At 38.9% G+C, this 17,722-nt stretch overlaps 1 protein-coding gene across 7 annotated transcripts in view; it reads left to right on the top strand.

The window, feature by feature from the left end:
- Positions 1-547: 547 nt before the first annotated feature.
- LOC134549206 (NEDD4-binding protein 2-like 2) overlaps positions 548-17,722 on the top strand; it is a 40,762-nt gene continuing 23,587 nt past the window's right edge. For 3 of the 7 annotated variants that reach the window (XR_010080025.1, XM_063394768.1, XM_063394773.1), the window contains exons 1-7: positions 687-825; positions 1,860-1,944; positions 3,060-4,504; positions 11,872-11,996; positions 12,408-12,496; positions 12,843-12,919; positions 16,084-16,227. Coding sequence is in view for 6 of the 7 variants with exons in the window: in XM_063394768.1 (XP_063250838.1) it covers positions 1,942-1,944; positions 3,060-4,504; positions 11,872-11,996; positions 12,408-12,496; positions 12,843-12,919; positions 16,084-16,227 (1,883 nt within the window). In the remaining variant the exon portion in view is untranslated. The other 4 variants (XM_063394769.1, XM_063394771.1, XM_063394770.1 and 1 more) reach the window with 4 other exon arrangements.

The following is a 17,722-nucleotide window of genomic DNA, read 5'->3' as shown; positions in this document are numbered from 1 at the left end:
AGGAATGCCTGGCCAGTAGATTTGACCAGTTTTCTTTCTACCATTTAAAGCGAATAAACTAATTTCAGTGACTTTATAAATCATATACTTTAAAAGCTTCATGATCCCTTTGGGTGATGTAAAAGAATGAGCGTTGCAGGTATCTAGAATGGTGCATTGCTTACTGGAGCTCGTGTGCACTGATGAAATTTGGGGAATTACTGTTACAAGACTGAGGGGGTTTTTAGGCAAAATGTCGTTTTCCTTTTCACAGTATCACAAGATTTGAAAAAAAAAAAAAAGTAGTTACGTCATATTAAAATTTTACTTTTTACATGCAGGAGCGAAAGTTGCAAATCCATGTTAAGTACAACACACATCTAAGAAACTCGGGCAGCTTTGCACTAGGGACAATCCTCCCCGGCCCTCCGCTGATGTTCCCTGGCAAAGAGCAGCCCGCCCCCAAGGCACGCGTCCCGCCGCGCTGCCCCGCCAGCCCCGAGGGCAGGCTCGGGAGCCCAAATCCCGCCCGGGGCCGGCGCCGGGCGCTTCCCGCCGGGCACAGCGCGCGCCCTGCGGGAGGCCCCGCCCCCGCGGCGCCACGCGCGGGGTGAGGGGGCAGCGGGAGGCGGCGCCATTTTGGAAACGGGGGGTCGGCGGCGCTGCCCCTCCCGCGGCCGGGAGCCGCTGCCTTGAGGTTCGTGTCCTCCTCCTCGCCGGGCCGCGAACGGAAGCCGCTTCTCCTCCGCCAGCACCGCTGCTGCCACCGGCCCGTGCCACCACCGGGCGGGGAAGGGGCAGCGTGGGGATGGCGGTGTCAGCGCGCAGGAGCCGGCGGCTGCTGAGGTTGTGTGACGCGGGCGCCGCGCCGAGGGAAGTGTTTGTGTGTGGGGGAGAGGATTGGGCTTTGCCCCCAGAGAAGGGAGGGATGGGCCGGCCGATGCACCTCCCCGAGGCATGGGGCCGGCAGCAGCGCCTTCGCCTCGGACACGTCGCTGCCAGCCCGGTGTGGGAGCAGCGCCTGCTTCCCCGGCTGCCACGCGTGTCCTGGAGTGTGAGGGGCGCTGGGTCTGCGCCTTGTGACCGCCGTACCCACCGTGCAAGGAAAGCCAGCCAGTTCCCCTGTCTGTAGGTTCTGCCTTATTTTTCCGTTTGGGAAAGGTATTGCACAGGTGGAGTTCAAGGCCTTGAGTTGGTTGATTGAACCTTCTGGATGTTTCACAGGTCAGTTAAAGTGAAAATAAGTCTGGCATCCCCGTGTGCCGGCTCGGGTTCGATGCTTACAAGCAGTTCTTTATAGAAATGATACAGACCCAAACTTGCTCCATTCAAGAGGTGAGTGTCAGAGAGACTGCACTTTCCTTGAGCACACTTGCTCTGTCCTCACCAAGGATGAAGGTGAATATGCTTTTGCGTGCATCTTCACTCTCTCCAAGGTTAGTGAGGGTAAGTCTGTTAGAGATTAGCAAGAAAGGAGATTCCTATGTTGGACAGTCACACAGCAGTATTTTCTTTAATTGGAGATCTTGTCATGCAGCAAGTGTTCACATGCTTGCTGTTTTAATTCCACATCAGGAAATGAGGTCTGCTTAAACACCATCCCAGAAGAAGATGAGGACATAGAAGCTAATAAAGTAACTTTTTTACCCCAATACTGTTTTTGGGTGGAGGCAGAGTTACATTTTTTTATAGATGGGGATAGACTCAATCATTAGTCGTACTTACTTTCTAATGTACAGAAATTAAGAGCTAAGAAGCTGGAGGTATGCATAGAACACATAAATTTTGAGTGGAGGAGAGAACGTGGTACCAGTTCTGAGGTGGAGAGAGAGTTGCATGGGCATGTTTCTTCCCCTTCTGACAGTAATGCTTTCTTCCAGGTACTAAAGTCGAGTGTGGACAGTAACATCTCCTTGGTTTAGCCAGTTTGACAGCGAGAATGGCAGGTTTCTCTTCCTTTGGATGGTAGGTGAGAAAGTGCCTAGAGTAACACCTTTTCTCGTCACGTTTGCAAGTGAGCATGAGGGGATAATGGTTACTTAAAATCTTCCCATAACACTGTCTACAGAATGTTATGGGAAAGAATTACTTTCTTATCCAGGATGAAGGGCATGTGACAGTTAATATTTAGTTGTAGAAAGTTGAAATGTTTCAGAAAACAGTAGAATAAACCTTCCAGTAGGAGAAACATGTTCTTTGTTGTTTGCAACTGCATTTATTCGATAGGGAAGTATTTGCTCTTTATGGCATATTGTGTAGACTTCAAAATCCAAGAAATCCAGACTAATAGATGGATAATGGCATGTCATGGTGGTTGGTGCCATCTTGCTTTGTCATAGCTTGTCCCTGAACCTGTCTGGAACTTAGTGGTTAATTCTTAGACTGCAATCTGTTTGGGACAGGGGTATTTTTAGATATTTTAGAAGACATGCAAGCAAGTGGTCTTGGACCCTAACAAAAGTCTTTAGTGGTTCCAAAACTAGAACCATAATAACGGATTGCAGCTTTGATTTTATTACTTGACTAGTTCTAAATTACAAATGCCACCCAGCACATGTTTGGTGTTGAGTTAGTGGAGTTTGGTTCATGTCATGGTTCAGAAAACAATCCTCATGGTTGAATTATTTGTATTTTTGTTGGTCATATTAGTAGTGATGTCAGGCATCAGTTTGTGCATTGGAAATTGGCATATGCTTATCTTTAAAAGAGATTTCAAACACTTGGCAGAATAGCAGCTAATAGAGAACAGTAGTAACATAAGTCAGAGATTGTTGATGTAATTAATTTTTCAAATAGTCACATTTTAAAAGCATGATTTGTAAATTATTTAAAGCATATAATGTGACTGCAGGACTGATACAGCACTACTGTAATTTTTTTCTAAAGATGAGTGATGAGTAATGTAGCAGTCTTGTTTAAACCATACTTGTGGTAGTAATGTCTGTTTTCTTCTGGATGAGTACATTCTAGTTGGGACCATGTGTGGAGTGTGTGATGTCATAGGCCTGAATAACTTCAGCTTTTATGTACTTTACTTTAAAAATGTGCATGCTGCTAACATATTCATTCCTTTTTCTAAGATGTTTCATGCTGAAAATACAGAAAGGCTCTTGGAGTGTCAGGACGAAGTCGGAATTGAACCATATTCTAAAAGAATGAAGTCAACAGAAGAGGCTTGTGAGAAACTCCCTGATAATGATAACAAAGGGACTCAGAAGAAAGTGGATGTCGAGAGAAAATCAAATGGTTGCATACCTATGTGTGCCTTAGATAACCAAGGGCAACATGAAATGCAGAGGCAAGAGAAAATACCTTCTGGTGTTTTGGGATCCTTGAATGAAGTTCTTCCTGAAAATAATCCAGTGCTTAGTGAGCCAGTTGATTTAGAAACTGTGCAGAATGTAAATCCTCCATTTGCATCAATAAATGACTATAAAGTTGAAGAGAAGGACCCTTTTATTACAAATAATGCTGGTGAAGATAACATTGAAAAAAGCAGTACATCATTCTCATTAAATAGAAATGAATCAGATCAAGACTTTTTTACAAGCAAAGATTTTATAGGGCCTATTTACAAGCCTGCCAAAAGTAACAAACAGGACAAATCTGGCAATTGCAATGGATCCAATGAATGTAGCAGCACTGGAGGAGATGAGAATGAATTACATGAAAACAGGTGTAAAAGAAAGGAGGCGAAGAAGATGCAGGCTGTTTCTGCCACTGTACCAGAAATAGATGATGAACTGGATCTGTTCTATAAAGAAATTCACCAGCTGGAAAATGAAAATTTGAATGCTAATGTTCAGGAAAAAGAAACTGAAATTTCTCAGGAACATTTAACTCCTTTTATCTCTAGTCAAAGCTCACAAGAGAATTATCAACCTGTACTTTTGGGCAGCCCACAGCCATTGTACGAGAATGGACAGTGTTCTTTGGGGGAACAGAGCAGTCAGAAATCAAACAATGAGCAGCAGTTAGTTGTGGAAACAGGTGGCTGGGAAACTGCAAATACCTTTAGTGGCCAAGTGAACACTTGGAACTGCTCAGTGCCTGAATTCAGACCTGCTTGGCAGACTAAAGCATCCTTCAAAAAACCTCAGGGACCTTTTCCTCCTAGATTCGACCATCAGTCCCATTTTCAGATATTTAATCCCGCACCACGAATCTCAAATGTTCCCCCTTCTCAGAATGGGGGACTGCCTTATGAAACTTACCATCATTACCGTGGAAATACTGATAGCAAGAGTCAGGGTCCATTGCTTGATCAGAATACCAACTATTCTGGTCATGCTGACATCCAGACTACTCAGCTCTTCAGGAATGGCAATAATGACCAGAATGGACTCCAAAGTAGTGGTTTCTGTGAAACCAGAGAAGAGTGTTGGAAGGACCCAAAAGCTGACAGTACAGAAGGCATGCACAGCTTTTCTTCATTGCAGTTATCTGAGGAAAGATTCAGCTGTTCACAGAAATTGCTTCTAATCCTAAGAGGCCTACCAGGTTCAGGGAAATCAACACTTTCTCGGTAGGTAAAGACTTACTGCTTGAGAAGTTTATTCAAGTAAAATTTTTTAAGAATTTAAATATATCTGTAAACACTGAGGAAGCTTTTTAGTTTGTAAATTAGGTTCTTAAAATGCAGTAGTTCAATGCTGTCACTTGTACCAAAAGCGTGCAAGTGGCAGTAAATATGAAAAAGATTTACTTGGGAGTTTTGTGTGCCTCAGAGTTTTGATGAACAGGAGCTCCTGTGTGTTAAATTTAAAATGTTGAACATCTATTATACTGCATAGTCTTTTATTCTGAAATTTTCATACTGGTATGTGATGGTCTGCTGCTTTTTTAAATTCTTAAATTCCCTAATTTAAAAAAATCTCCCATCAGATGTAACAATGTCAGTTTGACTGAACCAGAAGTCCTTTTTCATGCCCATGGAAAAGTTTTCAAAGGCCATTAGAAGAATGCTGCTCTGAAAATACTTGGTTTTGGTGTATTGATGAAACAGCATTTTCTCATTGCCTTTTTTCATACTATGGTCTGTCAGTTACTCTTCCTTATTTGTGGATAACGCACAAGGAAAGTATTATTTTTTTGTCAAAATACACTTGTTGAAGTCTGACAGGGTTTAAAGTGAGTACCACCTCCAACTTGGATTTTCCCTTTGTAGTTTTTGGCCTATTTTAAAAAGCACAAAAAGTGGTCAGAGCACAGATCCTTCCTGTATTAAGTGAAAATAAGCTGCTCTTGTGTATATAAAAAAAGAAGTTGCTAAATCAATTACTGGTTGAGTTTCATCCAGAAACTGCATCACAGATAGGATGTCTTCTGTAGTTACCGTCTGTTATATGCAAGGAGTCTGTGAGATAGACACAGTGATCGTGTTCTTACTTGTTTTTTATATAAAGGAGTAACATTCTATTTGTGGATTTTCTCTGGATATTTAGGAGACAATCATTTCCATATTACAGCTGGAAATCTCTAACCGGTGTTTTTCTTACATGTTTCAGTAATGTTTGCTGTAATTGTTACAGTTACTGATTGCTGTGTTTTGCAAACCTGCGTTTTTGAAGCTATGTGTCCCCACTTGGCATGACTTCAATAATTTCTATAATATGTGAAGGCAACATTAAAAAATTTAAAAATAACCCTGTGGAAAAAATGCTGCTTCACTCAGTTCAGGGATTGGATAATACTTAATATGAAGATACCAAATATATTTGTTTTCATATTTGGTATGCTAAATTGTCTCTAAATCTTTCTCCAAATATATCACTCATATTATCTGAAAAATTCTAAATATCTTCAGGTTTTTGAGAACCCATATTTCTGCTTTTTTTTAATCTCTCGTTAGTGAGATCAGTTACTAATTTTATTTAGCAGATGGGAAAGTGGGCGCTCTGAGATCAAGGTTAAGAATAGTTACCAAAAGTGAGTGCAGACTTTGAATGACATGGGGCTTGTTTTTCAGTGTGTTCAGTTATGCAGTTTCATGCTTGGTTGCAATTGTTAATTCCCGTGAAATTGTGGGTCTTGGATACCTTGGGGAAAAAACATCCCAGAGTTAGTGGGTGCTGATGGGGAAAATACCTCTATTATTAGTTAAGTTTTAATAAACATCTTTTGAACATGTTTTTGTATGTAATATCATGGAATTCTGCAGCACAGACTAGGACAGCAATGATGATGTATCTGATGTCATACCAGTACCCACAGGTATCTTTGTAGATGCAGCGCTTTTGGCAGCTGCAGACAAACCTCTACCACTTGTGCCAGTAAAATAACGGTGAAGGAAAAGCAGCAAACTGACCTTGTCTTTGTGGCTCAGCACTAGAGGGGAATGAGGTGTATATGGCGAGTGGGTTTCCCAAGCAGGAAATGACAGCAGAGCCAATAGTGAGGCCTTGGAAACTCAAATTTCTGTTTGTTTTTTCGCTGAGTAAGGGTTTTAAGTACAGACACTTTTCTTCCTGCTCACAAACTTGTGTCTGTCTTGAATCTTCCACTGAAGCTTGTTTTTTGTTTTGACTCTTCCATTCCAACTAAGCAGTTGGAATTACAGACACATTTTTTGGGAGAGAGTAGTGGATGTGAGCTAGTCCATGGTTCTGCTTGGAGGATGTCTGTCACCATCACTGGATCAGGTGAGGTATGTCTTTGTCAGGCCTGATCTTAAAAACACCACAGAGATTTCTGTGGTCTCACCAAGCTTCTCTAGTGCAGTACAAACCACCTAAGTAGGGAAGTTCTTCCAGATCTCCAACCCGAAGTTCCCAAGCTATAATTTGCATGTCCTGTATAATATCGTGTTGTTCCACGGTAGGATATGGCTTTTCTTTGCAGCTTCCCTTCTGATAAGGGGGGAGGTTCATTTACTGTAATGGGCTGACATCAGACCTTCTACTGTCTCCACTGCCAGACTGAACAAGCCCAGCTGCTTTTAACCTCTCCTTGGAGATTGTATACCAGTAGCCATCTGTTCAGCCCTCCTGTGTCTTTCAGCATGTCTTGTGAACTGGGCAGTCCCACAGTGGACACAGTATTTCAGAACTGACGCTCAAGAGCCAGGCAGAGCGTGGGTGTTTCCTTCTCAGGTGATCTACTGGCCCTGCTTCCTCTGCTAAAGCCCAGGTTGTGATTTGCCCCACCGTTGATGAGAGTACACCATTCACTCATTTTGTTTGATGTCCACTGTAATCCTCAGACTCTTCTAAACAGAGCTGCTCAACCACTCACTTTCCTGCCTCTGCTGAGGCTTAGGTTTCATCAGTTGTGGGACTTTTCTCTTTCCTTGTTGAGCTTCCTGGTGTTTTGCTTAGCCCAGGTCTCAGGTTTCTCTGTGGCCTTCTGGACTGAAGCCTCATGTTCAGCTCAGTGTTGAGCATCTCTGCTAATTTGGTGTCATCTGCAAGTTCTCTGCCTCATTGTCCAGGTTAATGATGGAGATAGTGAAAAAGTGCTCTTTTATATCCATTGTTGTTCTCTGCGTGTTACTGCCTGGGAGATGATGTTGGAAGCTTTGATAATTTCTGAGTATGCTGCATTTGTCACTCAGTCGTCATTGCCCAAGGCACTTGTTACATTACAGAATGCATTCTGGTCAGTAAAGAATGATTTTGCTGTTGCAAACCCCACATTGACTCTTCCTGGTTACCTTAATTTCCTTAACATATTTGGAAATAGATTCCAAGGATGCACTCTGTTGTTTCCAGATCAGAGCTTAGGTGAGGTTGAGCAGCCATTAGTTCTTTGGGTCTTTGTCTTTACTTGCCTTAAATGTAAGCTTAACATCAGCCTTTGCTGGCTCGTTGGGGGGCTCCCTGCATCTCATGGATTTATTTCCTGTGTCCACCTCACTTAGGCAATCCTAGTCCCTGAGGCTCATACAAATCCTGTTTCTTAACCATCCATTTCCATTTTTGTTTTCCTGTTCATGTCCAATCAGGGCTTTTGGTCTGTGCTCACTAACTCCGTATCTGCTTCTAAATTCTAAGCTGATTTTTTCGGTTCTCTCTCCATCCCATTTCTTCCCAGATTCATTTTCTCCCAGTTTCAGTCAGTGGTATTGTCTCCCTCCCAACTTCATTATACCAGTGTCTTCCCTCCCCTCTTTGCCTTGGCCCTGTGTCCTAGCTCTACTGCCGGTACCAAGTTGCTTGTTCCAGTGTTTGTACCACGATGCTTCCCATGTCCTCCTATTTTAGACCAATTTTGTTCCTTCTGTCGCCATTCTTGTATTGGGAGAAATGTGTTCTTATAGTGCAGTATTGATCCCGAATCAGCTTCCTGCCACTGCCAGAGTGGGCTTACTGCAGTGAGAATCACGAGTTCCTTTCACTGCTGTTTGCTGTGCACCTTGGGCAGATTTATGAAAAGTTTTTGCTGGGCAAACAAATGTGTGTAATTTGTCTGATTTCACTTCCTCATTCCAAAGCTTCTCAGACAGAAGCTTGGAATAACAAAATACTATACAAATGCTTTGTTTCTCCTTGCTTTGGGAAGAGATTGAGCATTTAGTTAAAAATATTTGAAAACAGTTTGGCCAGACAGATACCCAACAGTGATGGCGTTAGCCCAAGTAACCAAAGTCTGCTACAATGAGAAGTAGATGATAATGTGAACTTACAGTCCTGGGAAAGTTTCAGGAAAAGAGACTTGTATTTTTAAAATATTTTGCTACGGAAGTTGGCAGCAATTGCAGTTTGCCTTTTCTCCATAAATATCTAAGCATTAATTTGAATAAAAGGGGGCTTAATTAAATTGAAAGAACAAATATTGGTGTTGTTTAAGAAGTCTGGTTTTAATTAAATCCAATAATATATAAAGACAGTTGTCTTTCTCTGGGGCTGTTCTTCCTCAGAGCAAAATCTTCTGAAGGGAAGAGTTAGAGTTGGTGTTTACAGCTGAATGTACAGACAGTGGTGTGCTGTTGTTTCTAATTATGTATTTATTTAAACAATGATACAAACAGCACTTTTAGAGGAGCCTTTACACAGCTCAGTAATGCTGCATATTTTGAAACTATATTTAGTTATTGCCTACTTCTTTCCTCGTTCACGGTATGCTAGCTATTTTAAATAGGTGAATTTTTCAATTCTGAGATGGTTTTTATTATAAAATCACTTATCAAAGTAGGCTAACCAGGATACAGATTTTGGGACCATTTTAGTTTTGAAGTAAAAGGATTTGTGTGTGTGCACGCATGCACACATGCATTGGAAAAAATGTGTATTGGAACAAATTGCTGAGTAATATTCTCGTTTCAACATGAGATTTTTGTATGTCAGGATAATAGCTTCTAGTAGATCAGACAGCATTTCTGGAAAAAGTAGGTGAGCTGCTTTAATTTCAGTGTCCTTCTGTGTTCAAAGGTGGGTGTTTGCTTGGAGGGAAGATTTAGGGTGAAGATATCCTACAGCAGTTGGATAATCTGCTACTCATTTCAAGCATGTGCTCTTACAATGCTGACTAATCTAATTTGACTCTCATTAGAAATTTTTCTTTTTTCATCTCTTAAAAGTCAAATATCATCTCTGTGGGTTTAGACAGTAATGATGCTTTCTTTCTGTAGATATGCTTTTTGTTACTTCTGTTCTCTATTTCATGGGCCTGGGATAAATTTTGTTTCCAAACACACGTTAGAGGTAAATGAATTACTCCATGTGATGTCAACCAATAGTCTTCTGCTTTGAATATTAAAAGTTTAAATACTATCAATTCTGAAAGAGGTAATTATCAGACTTTTGAAATGTTACGTTATGATTTAATTTCACAATTTAGAAAGGGGTTCCAGTCATTACTGTAGTATTTGAAGTTTCAGTTCTTAAACTCATGACTGTGATAGCTTGTGTGTTGTGTACAGGGTAAGGCTCTGTTACTCTGGCCTCTGGTAACTACTTTGCCTTCTCAAATTCCCTGGGTTTAGGATTATTGCAAATACAGCTTACGATATTAAATCTGTTATTTCAGTTATATTGGTTCACTAATAATTGTGGTGTATTCTGAACTTCAAGGAATACTAACAAACTATTTCAAGAATACACTTTGTTGATGGGTTTGCAAGATTTCTGAACCCTTGTCACTGTATTTCCTTATTGCTACTAATGATGTTTGAGAGATACAACAAAAGAATTTGAATAAGTGAGTCATCCTCCAGAACATGAGCAAATAGAGTCAGTTCTTAGAAATATAAGTGAAGATCAATGTGTCCTTAGTGTTGATTTATCAGTTCATGTATTCCTATAGAACCCTGGTGCTCAGGCCCATGGGAACTGTAGGGGTGTGTCCATCTACTCAGCCAATAGAAGAATCCCAGATATTATTTGGTATCTTTTTTTATCAAGGCAGATGGTTCTTTAGGATATGTATACATTCAGCACACAAGGAGTGAGTGTGGAAGATGGATGCAGTTTTTCTAGCTTTATTAATTGGCAGATGTAGCATACTGTAAATAAGAGAATTGAGCCATGTGTGAAATCACAGCCAAGTAACTTAATGAATATAAATTGGTTAAATATTTTATACGAGAGAGGAAGACAGATATAAAATTGCTGCTGTGTGTAGTGTGTGATTTACTGGTGCCATTTGATCTATTTAGAACAAAAATAGATGCTTAACTCTTCTGCACTCATCTAAATCAGTGTAATACACACCCTGCTGAAAGATCTAGGCTCTAACAAAACCAATTATTTATCAGTGTTCAAATAAAGTGGCTGCACTTTACCATGCTCTGCTTTTTCAAATAGCATTGCTATTTGTCCTGAAGTGACCTTAAAGCTCTGGAAGAGGAAGAGCAAGGGGGAAGTAAGTTTGTATGCAGCTTTGATCATGTTAATTGACATTGCACCATTACTGGTTTCTTTTGATCTTTAGTAATCTGGATTTTGTTGTACATATGTCTGTATCTGAAAAGCAAAAATAACCAGCAGCATAGCTGTGGGGCAATAAACCCACTGTGGGAGTATAAACCAGCATGTAATAGTGTCCCAGTTATTAAACTGTGATCCATAATGGGCCTGTTGTTGGTGACAGGTGGCAAAATATAACAAATTCCTCGTGTAGGAATTACATTTTAGTGGCTCTTCATGCAGATGTATATGGGAAAGCCTGGTAAATTAGAGCTGGCATATCTTTGTTCCCCTAAGTTATTTGGGATCTGGCCAATTATTTTTTGCTGCCTCCTCAGCAGTGGTGCAGTCCCACATACTGCTAGTGCAGTTTGGCTTTTGTAGCCTGTGTGTATTGCCTATTGGTGAGCTGGAGTGGTTGTCTGAATTCCCATAGGACGGTGATATCTGGGTGTTGCAGTGGGCTCTGTGTGCTCTGTGGCACTGACTGGCTGTTTTCTGTTTTCAGATTTAAATATGCCGTAGAATTAAAGAGACAAGGAGGCTTAAAGTCCAATCCACACCTGTTCTGTAGGCTGGACTTTAAACAGAATTGTGCTGTTGTCTCAGTTATGTAAGGTTTTCCTTTAAACACCAGTTTCCCAGGACTTTCTGAAGCTAGGTTTACATTTGGCAGAATGGGGTGTTCTCATGATCAAATTGTTTTCTAGATGTATTTCCAAGTGAGGATTGAGATGGAAAAATGTTAGCAAAATGCATTCAATTATTATGAGGTACTTGGAACTTACTGTAATATAGCCATAAAATTAGATGGATACAAACATCTTGTGGGAGTGGAGAAGAAACAAGAAGTACAGAAATAGTAGAGAGAGGAAATATTATTTGATTTGGATTAGAATTAAAATGATGAGTGTGCTTTTTATGAATCTGTTTGAAGTTTGTAAGAAGTTCAGAAATAGGTCACAGTTCAATTTATTTTAGTTACATATTTTTAATGCGTTTATCTCAAAATTGGAAATGAATGTATTTTTGTGTTTTCTTTTAACAGTGTTCTGCTTGGTCAGAGCTGTGGTGGCGTTGTGCTCAGCACTGATGATTATTTCCGTCAGTGGTGTGGATACTCCTATGATGCTGCTCAGCTTGGTGATGCCCATGAGTGGAACCAGAAGAGAGGTTGGAATGAATAAAAGGCATCCTATTAAGCTGTGTTACATAGAGGAAATACAAGTGTAGCATAACATATATGAGTATTAAGAGTCTCTATGAAAAGGAGTATATGTATTTTAGCAAAGCATATACAGAAGTATTTCAGATATTTTTTATACTTTATTTCATGTCTATATATATATCCACTGAATTTCAAACTTCTACAAGGTTCAGAGTTAAAAATAGAAGCTTTGTTTCTTTGGGCTTCAGGTTCTTGTTTCTACTTCTTTTCATTCTCGCCTGTACCTTTTATTCTTTCTCTTAGAACAGAGTGTTTCAGTGGCAGTAGATTAGTGAAAGAAAATCTGGGGCAGTTTTGGTGGTTTTTTTTGTTTGAGTTACGTGTGGTTTATTAACTTGCACAATTTTTCATTGCAGCAAAGCAAGCAATGGAGCAGGGAAAATCTCCAGTTATAATAGACAACACTAATACTCAAGCCTGGGAAATGAAGCCGTATGTGGAAGTGGTAGGTTTTGTTGCATGATTGTCACCTGTAACAATTTTCCAAACTTACCCTCACATGTGAAGAGTTCATATGTTTTGTCCAGAAACATTTGTACTGAAGTTTTTAAAGAGAGAGACTGCTTATTGATAATGATTAGTAATTGGTGTGGCAATGGTTTAAATCAGTTCAAGGATTGACTTGATTTAATTTGCTTAAACTGCAACGAAAGCTACGACAGGTTGGGAATAAGTGAAATTCAGCAGAGTATCACAGCAGAATACACTGCTGCATCTGTTTATTATACTTGTCTTTTTTTTTCTTATGCTTTATGTGATACACATCACACATATTTCTTTGTTTGCTGCAGGCTCTAGAAAAAGGATACAGAGTGGAATTCCATGAGCCAGATACTTGGTGGAAGTTTGATCCTGAAGAATTAGAAAAGTAAGGCTTCTTTTACAGAAATCATGGTACTTTATATATAGAGACAGATAGGCAGATAAATATGCTTCCATAAATACATATTTTATTAAAGGTATATTTTAATCAAAATAGTTTCTCAAGTTCTTTACTAGTAGTTTGAAATGTATTTTATTTAAGTAGGAAGGAAGTTTTATGGATAAACAACTAGACAAATAAATACCAGCTCCATCTTGTTGACCCAAAATGTCAATATTAAAATTTTATTGGACATGTGTAGATGTGACCTAGGGTACTGTTGAACATGGGTCGTTGAACTTGTGGGTTCTGAGAATTCTTGGGAAGCTCCTTATTCCTGGTTAATGCCATTTTTGTCACAGATATATCTGCTTTAGGAATCTATGAGGTATCAAACCAGCTCAAGGATATTTCTTTGTTTGAAAAGTAGTGTAATATCTTCACAGATGATGACAGAGTTCTCTCACTGGTTTTTGTTTTATCTGCATCCAGCTGACTCTGCCTCTAATTGTTTCAGTTCTGTAAAGTAGCCCCTACAGTGCACGAAGTGTGTGTGTATAATGCTTGCATTACTGACTTGGACTTTATTGTGTTTATAAATGTTCTAAAGTTCTTACCTTTTGCTCGTAAGCTACCACTCACTTGTTTCTAGTGATGGAGTTCTCTCTCTGTAGAATGATGGGAAGTTTTTCTAGTTTGGCATGCAGCCAAAGTTAGGAATCGTAGTAGTAGGCACTTCTAAGATAATCAGCATGAGATTTCCATTACATGAAACAGACTAATTTTCCAGGAAAATTCATGTTTCCACATGATCTTAACAACCAACAGGATAAACTATTGTGTTGTTATTGTTGAATTTTATTGTTCAATCATTAATTGTAGGAGTAAAATTGATATCTTTCCCAGAGCAAAACCCTCGAGCTATGAAGTGCTGTTACCAATTTTTAGAAGATTGCTAGAAATATTTTCACAGTTCTGATTACTTTAAATATTTAAATAGACACCCATAGCCTGGAAACTTTATTTTTTGAGAGTTTAAGAAAGGTGGGGATGTAAGTTTTCATTTTGTTCTTTAGTTACTTTTGGAGAGAGCCTCAGTTTTGTTTCATCAGCAAGCTTGCTGAGGGTGCAGTTGTGGAGGGTAGTATGGAAGCATTTAATAGTGGCAGAACTTTGCTTTTATCAATAGGTTCTGTGTTCCTCCATGCAAAACAATCTCCCTTCTCCTATCTATTGGCAGCTTCTGCTGCTATGTCTGCTTTGATTCCGATAGATGGCTTTATGCTCTCTCAGCATAGCCAAGCTTCCAAAGAATGAGTGAAGACATGCCTGAGAAGGAGATACCAGTATTAAATGATACTCTACAGCAAATTTGTTTCCTTTTTTAAATCGGTTTCTGTGCTTGATGCAATTTTGCTGTTGGTGATTTTATTATCCTGCCTTATTCTGCAAGGAAAGGTCCTTCCTCTTTTATGAAGTGATTATGCACAAGTCCATTCAATTGTGGGTGAGTGTGCACTTTATGTCCAGAGCACTTGAGCTGTAATCCTTTTCTAGGAGTACTAAGATAGGAAAATATTGAACAACTTTCTCTTTCCAACATTTGGCATTAAATGGCTTGGACTTACTCTTCTCATTTTTTGTCTGTCATAATTGTCAAGTGCTTTATAAAATCTGCATATTTACAGAGGGTTGACTTTTTCCTCTACCATTAACCTTGTTCATATTTGTGCATAAAATCAAAACTGCTAGGACTCACCAAGTGGTTAGTCCAACATGCAGCTGCTCCTGGGCTGCTTTAGCACAATGTACAAATTAGAAGCACTTAAACAATGAGCTACAGGCGATGATCACTCCAGCTTCTGGTGTGGTCTCAGGGAAGAATGTCTGTGAGAGAAATGCTCTGCTTAAGCATTTTCTTCCCAGAAAGAAAGCTGATGAAATACACCTTTAAGGAGCCATTGTAATTTTGAATAGTTCTGAGATCACCAATTCTGCTTCCATTCTGAATGTGAAACTAGTGTGCCACCTGCAGTGTGCTTTGAACTCTTACCAACTTGATACTTACTTCTTTGTTGTGATAATACTGATAAAGTCCTGAGGGGACTGGGTGGTAAGGAATCAGTCTTCTAATATAGTTCTGTATGGAATATTGTCTTTCCAGTATAGCCTGTTTGTTCCTAGTGTTGATTTTTCATCCATAGAACTGAGAAAGCTGGTACGGACAATACCTCTTCTGTCCCTGGCAGAAGGCACAACGATGCAGAAATACATTCCCTGTTGGCTTGTTGTGGGCATAATTTAGCTTGGACAAGGTTTCTTGGTAAAAGAAGTATGGGGTTATGATAAATGCTTGTTTATGCTATCAAAACCTTTTGTTTCTGTTCTATGTCTCTTCTTTTAGATTCATTTTTGTTACAGTACTGAAATTCTCTGCTAATATGGTTTTTAAGGTCCTATTCCATAGATACTCTAATGTAATGTGTAACAACTCAGGTTCTTAATAGACCAAGTTCTCCCTGAAAGCAGCTGGTCACTGAGCACTGCAAGAAGAGACAGCACTTTCTAGACCTTTTCCTTACGTGTGTTTCAGTACATTTCTAAATTTACAAGTGTCAGTTACAATTAGTAGATAAAAGTGTTGTGAGGATGTTGTGTCAGTTACAACTAACAGGTAAAAGTGTTGTTCAGAACTAAAGTTGATCCTTATTCTGTAGAGAGGTTTCTTGATGAGAAAATCTTGTCATTAAGTCTTGAAACAGTGTAGTTGCATATTGAACATTTCTTTCATAAGGAGTAGTCTATGCTACTATTCATCCCTTTACTCATTAGCTAGTATACCATGTAAAATCTGATGAATAAATAGTAAGATCCTTCTAGAGTAATTCAGGTGTATAGTTATAGTGAATAACGTCACATTTGTGTATGAAGAAGGATAACTGTATTGTTTGCTGTTACTCTATATATGCAGCTGTGAATTGCTAAAATAAACCTTAATGCAAGTTGAATACATAGAGAATCAGGATATAATGCAATAAAAGCAAGAAGAAAAATTTGAGAATTTAGAGGTTTTTTCTTAAAGACTGTAGCATGCAATTTTATATATATACTTATTTATAACTATAACTATAAACATGCCAGATAATTTATTGAAATTTTTGTTTTTGTAGGAGGAATAAGCATGGGGTCACTCGAGAGAAGATTGCTCAGATGTTGGAACGATACGAGTATCAAATATCCATCCCTATTGTCATGAATTCAGTGGTACCTCCCCACAAAAACACTCAAAGACCACCTCTGCAGAGAAGACATAGGTGGGGAGACAATACAGACTCATGGAGCTCTTTCAGTATTTCCAGTAGCCAGTAACACAGTTGCAGTCAATTAATAAGAATCTGTTATTTGCCCTTTTAAAACACATCATCACTTCCAATAAAGTAGTGATCTTCTGTGTTTTAAATAGGCCTATTTCAAGACCCATTCTGGAGGGTTGTTCTTTTTAATGGACTTGCATGTAAATAAAATTGTACATTTAATGGTTTTAAAAACTATATTTATTAAAGTTGTAAGACCTTGGATTTTAGTAAAAGACTTTATATAGTATGGCATATAGCAGAGTCTTTCTTCGTAAATGTAAGACAATGATGTTGTCATACATTAGGTAACTGTTGAGCAGTTTTTTTAAAAGAAGGGGTCATAGTAAAGATCTTTCAAAAGAGAAGTAAATCTCAAGAAGAAGAGTTTATTTAATAACCAGTTTTAGTGATTTGGAGATTTTTTGAAAGCAGTTATGTTCTGGATTGGCCTTTAGTTCTATTTGGCATATATTGCCAATTGACAAAATTTTGGCATGTGTTTTTTGGTTTCAGTTAAGAGGTTTGATTTTTCTGTTGTTGGTTTTTTTGGTTTTTTCTCCTTTTTTTTTGGTCCCAGAAGTTCTTTGTGGCAGCAGAAGCAGCATTCTGCCAATGCAGTGCTCACCAACCATAAACTGTGCAACCTCAATTGTTTTTTTATTTATTCTCATTGGAAGTATATAAACGATGATGATTTTGGCACACCACCAACTTGTTTTGTACTGACTGAAAAAAAACCCTAAATTTTATCACTAAACTGCTGAATTTCACAGCTGTGTCTTTCTAAGTGAGTTTCTTTCATTTGTAATAAAAATCAAGTTTTAAAGAATTAGGCTGTCAGTTCCCAGTCCACAGTTGGATGAATCAATTCAATATAAATAGTGGATATAATTCTGTAAAACCATCTTGCATTCCTAATTTTGGCATAGCCAGTGTAATCTGTTTAGCACATAATGAAGAATGAGCCAGCATGGAGACTAACTTACTGCTCTTTTTCTCTTAAAAATGATGAATTTATAAGTGTTCACTTTGCCTTTTTTCTAACAGCTTGCTGTATTAATAAAATATATTTGTGTTCAGTATTGTTGAAGTAGTTCAATGCAACAGTTTATATTTCCAGGCTCATAGGGTTTTATACAGATGAGCATTATTACCTACCTAGCTGAAATAACCTAACTGTGCTTGACTTCCTCATACACCGAATGACCAAATGTTGACTAGGAAATTTTGTCAAAAACATGAGTATGTAACAGAAAGAATTTAGATGGTTGTCTATTACTCATTTTATGTTACAGTATCAGAATTTTGAAAATTGCAAAGCCAGCATAGTTTTTTTTAATTGTAGACAACTTTTGAATAGGCATTAAAAATTCCTTTGTCAATAAAGTCTGAATAACTCGAGAGCTGAAAATCCACGTATATAACGAAGTATCTTTCTGTGGTTTTCTAGACT

This window comes from Prinia subflava, chromosome 3 (assembly GCF_021018805.1).
Source record: "Prinia subflava isolate CZ2003 ecotype Zambia chromosome 3, Cam_Psub_1.2, whole genome shotgun sequence".
NCBI classification, from domain to species: Eukaryota; Metazoa; Chordata; class Aves; order Passeriformes; family Cisticolidae; genus Prinia; species Prinia subflava.
Note: the sequence above shows the minus strand (reverse complement) of the source record. Positions and strands in the feature narration are given on the sequence as shown.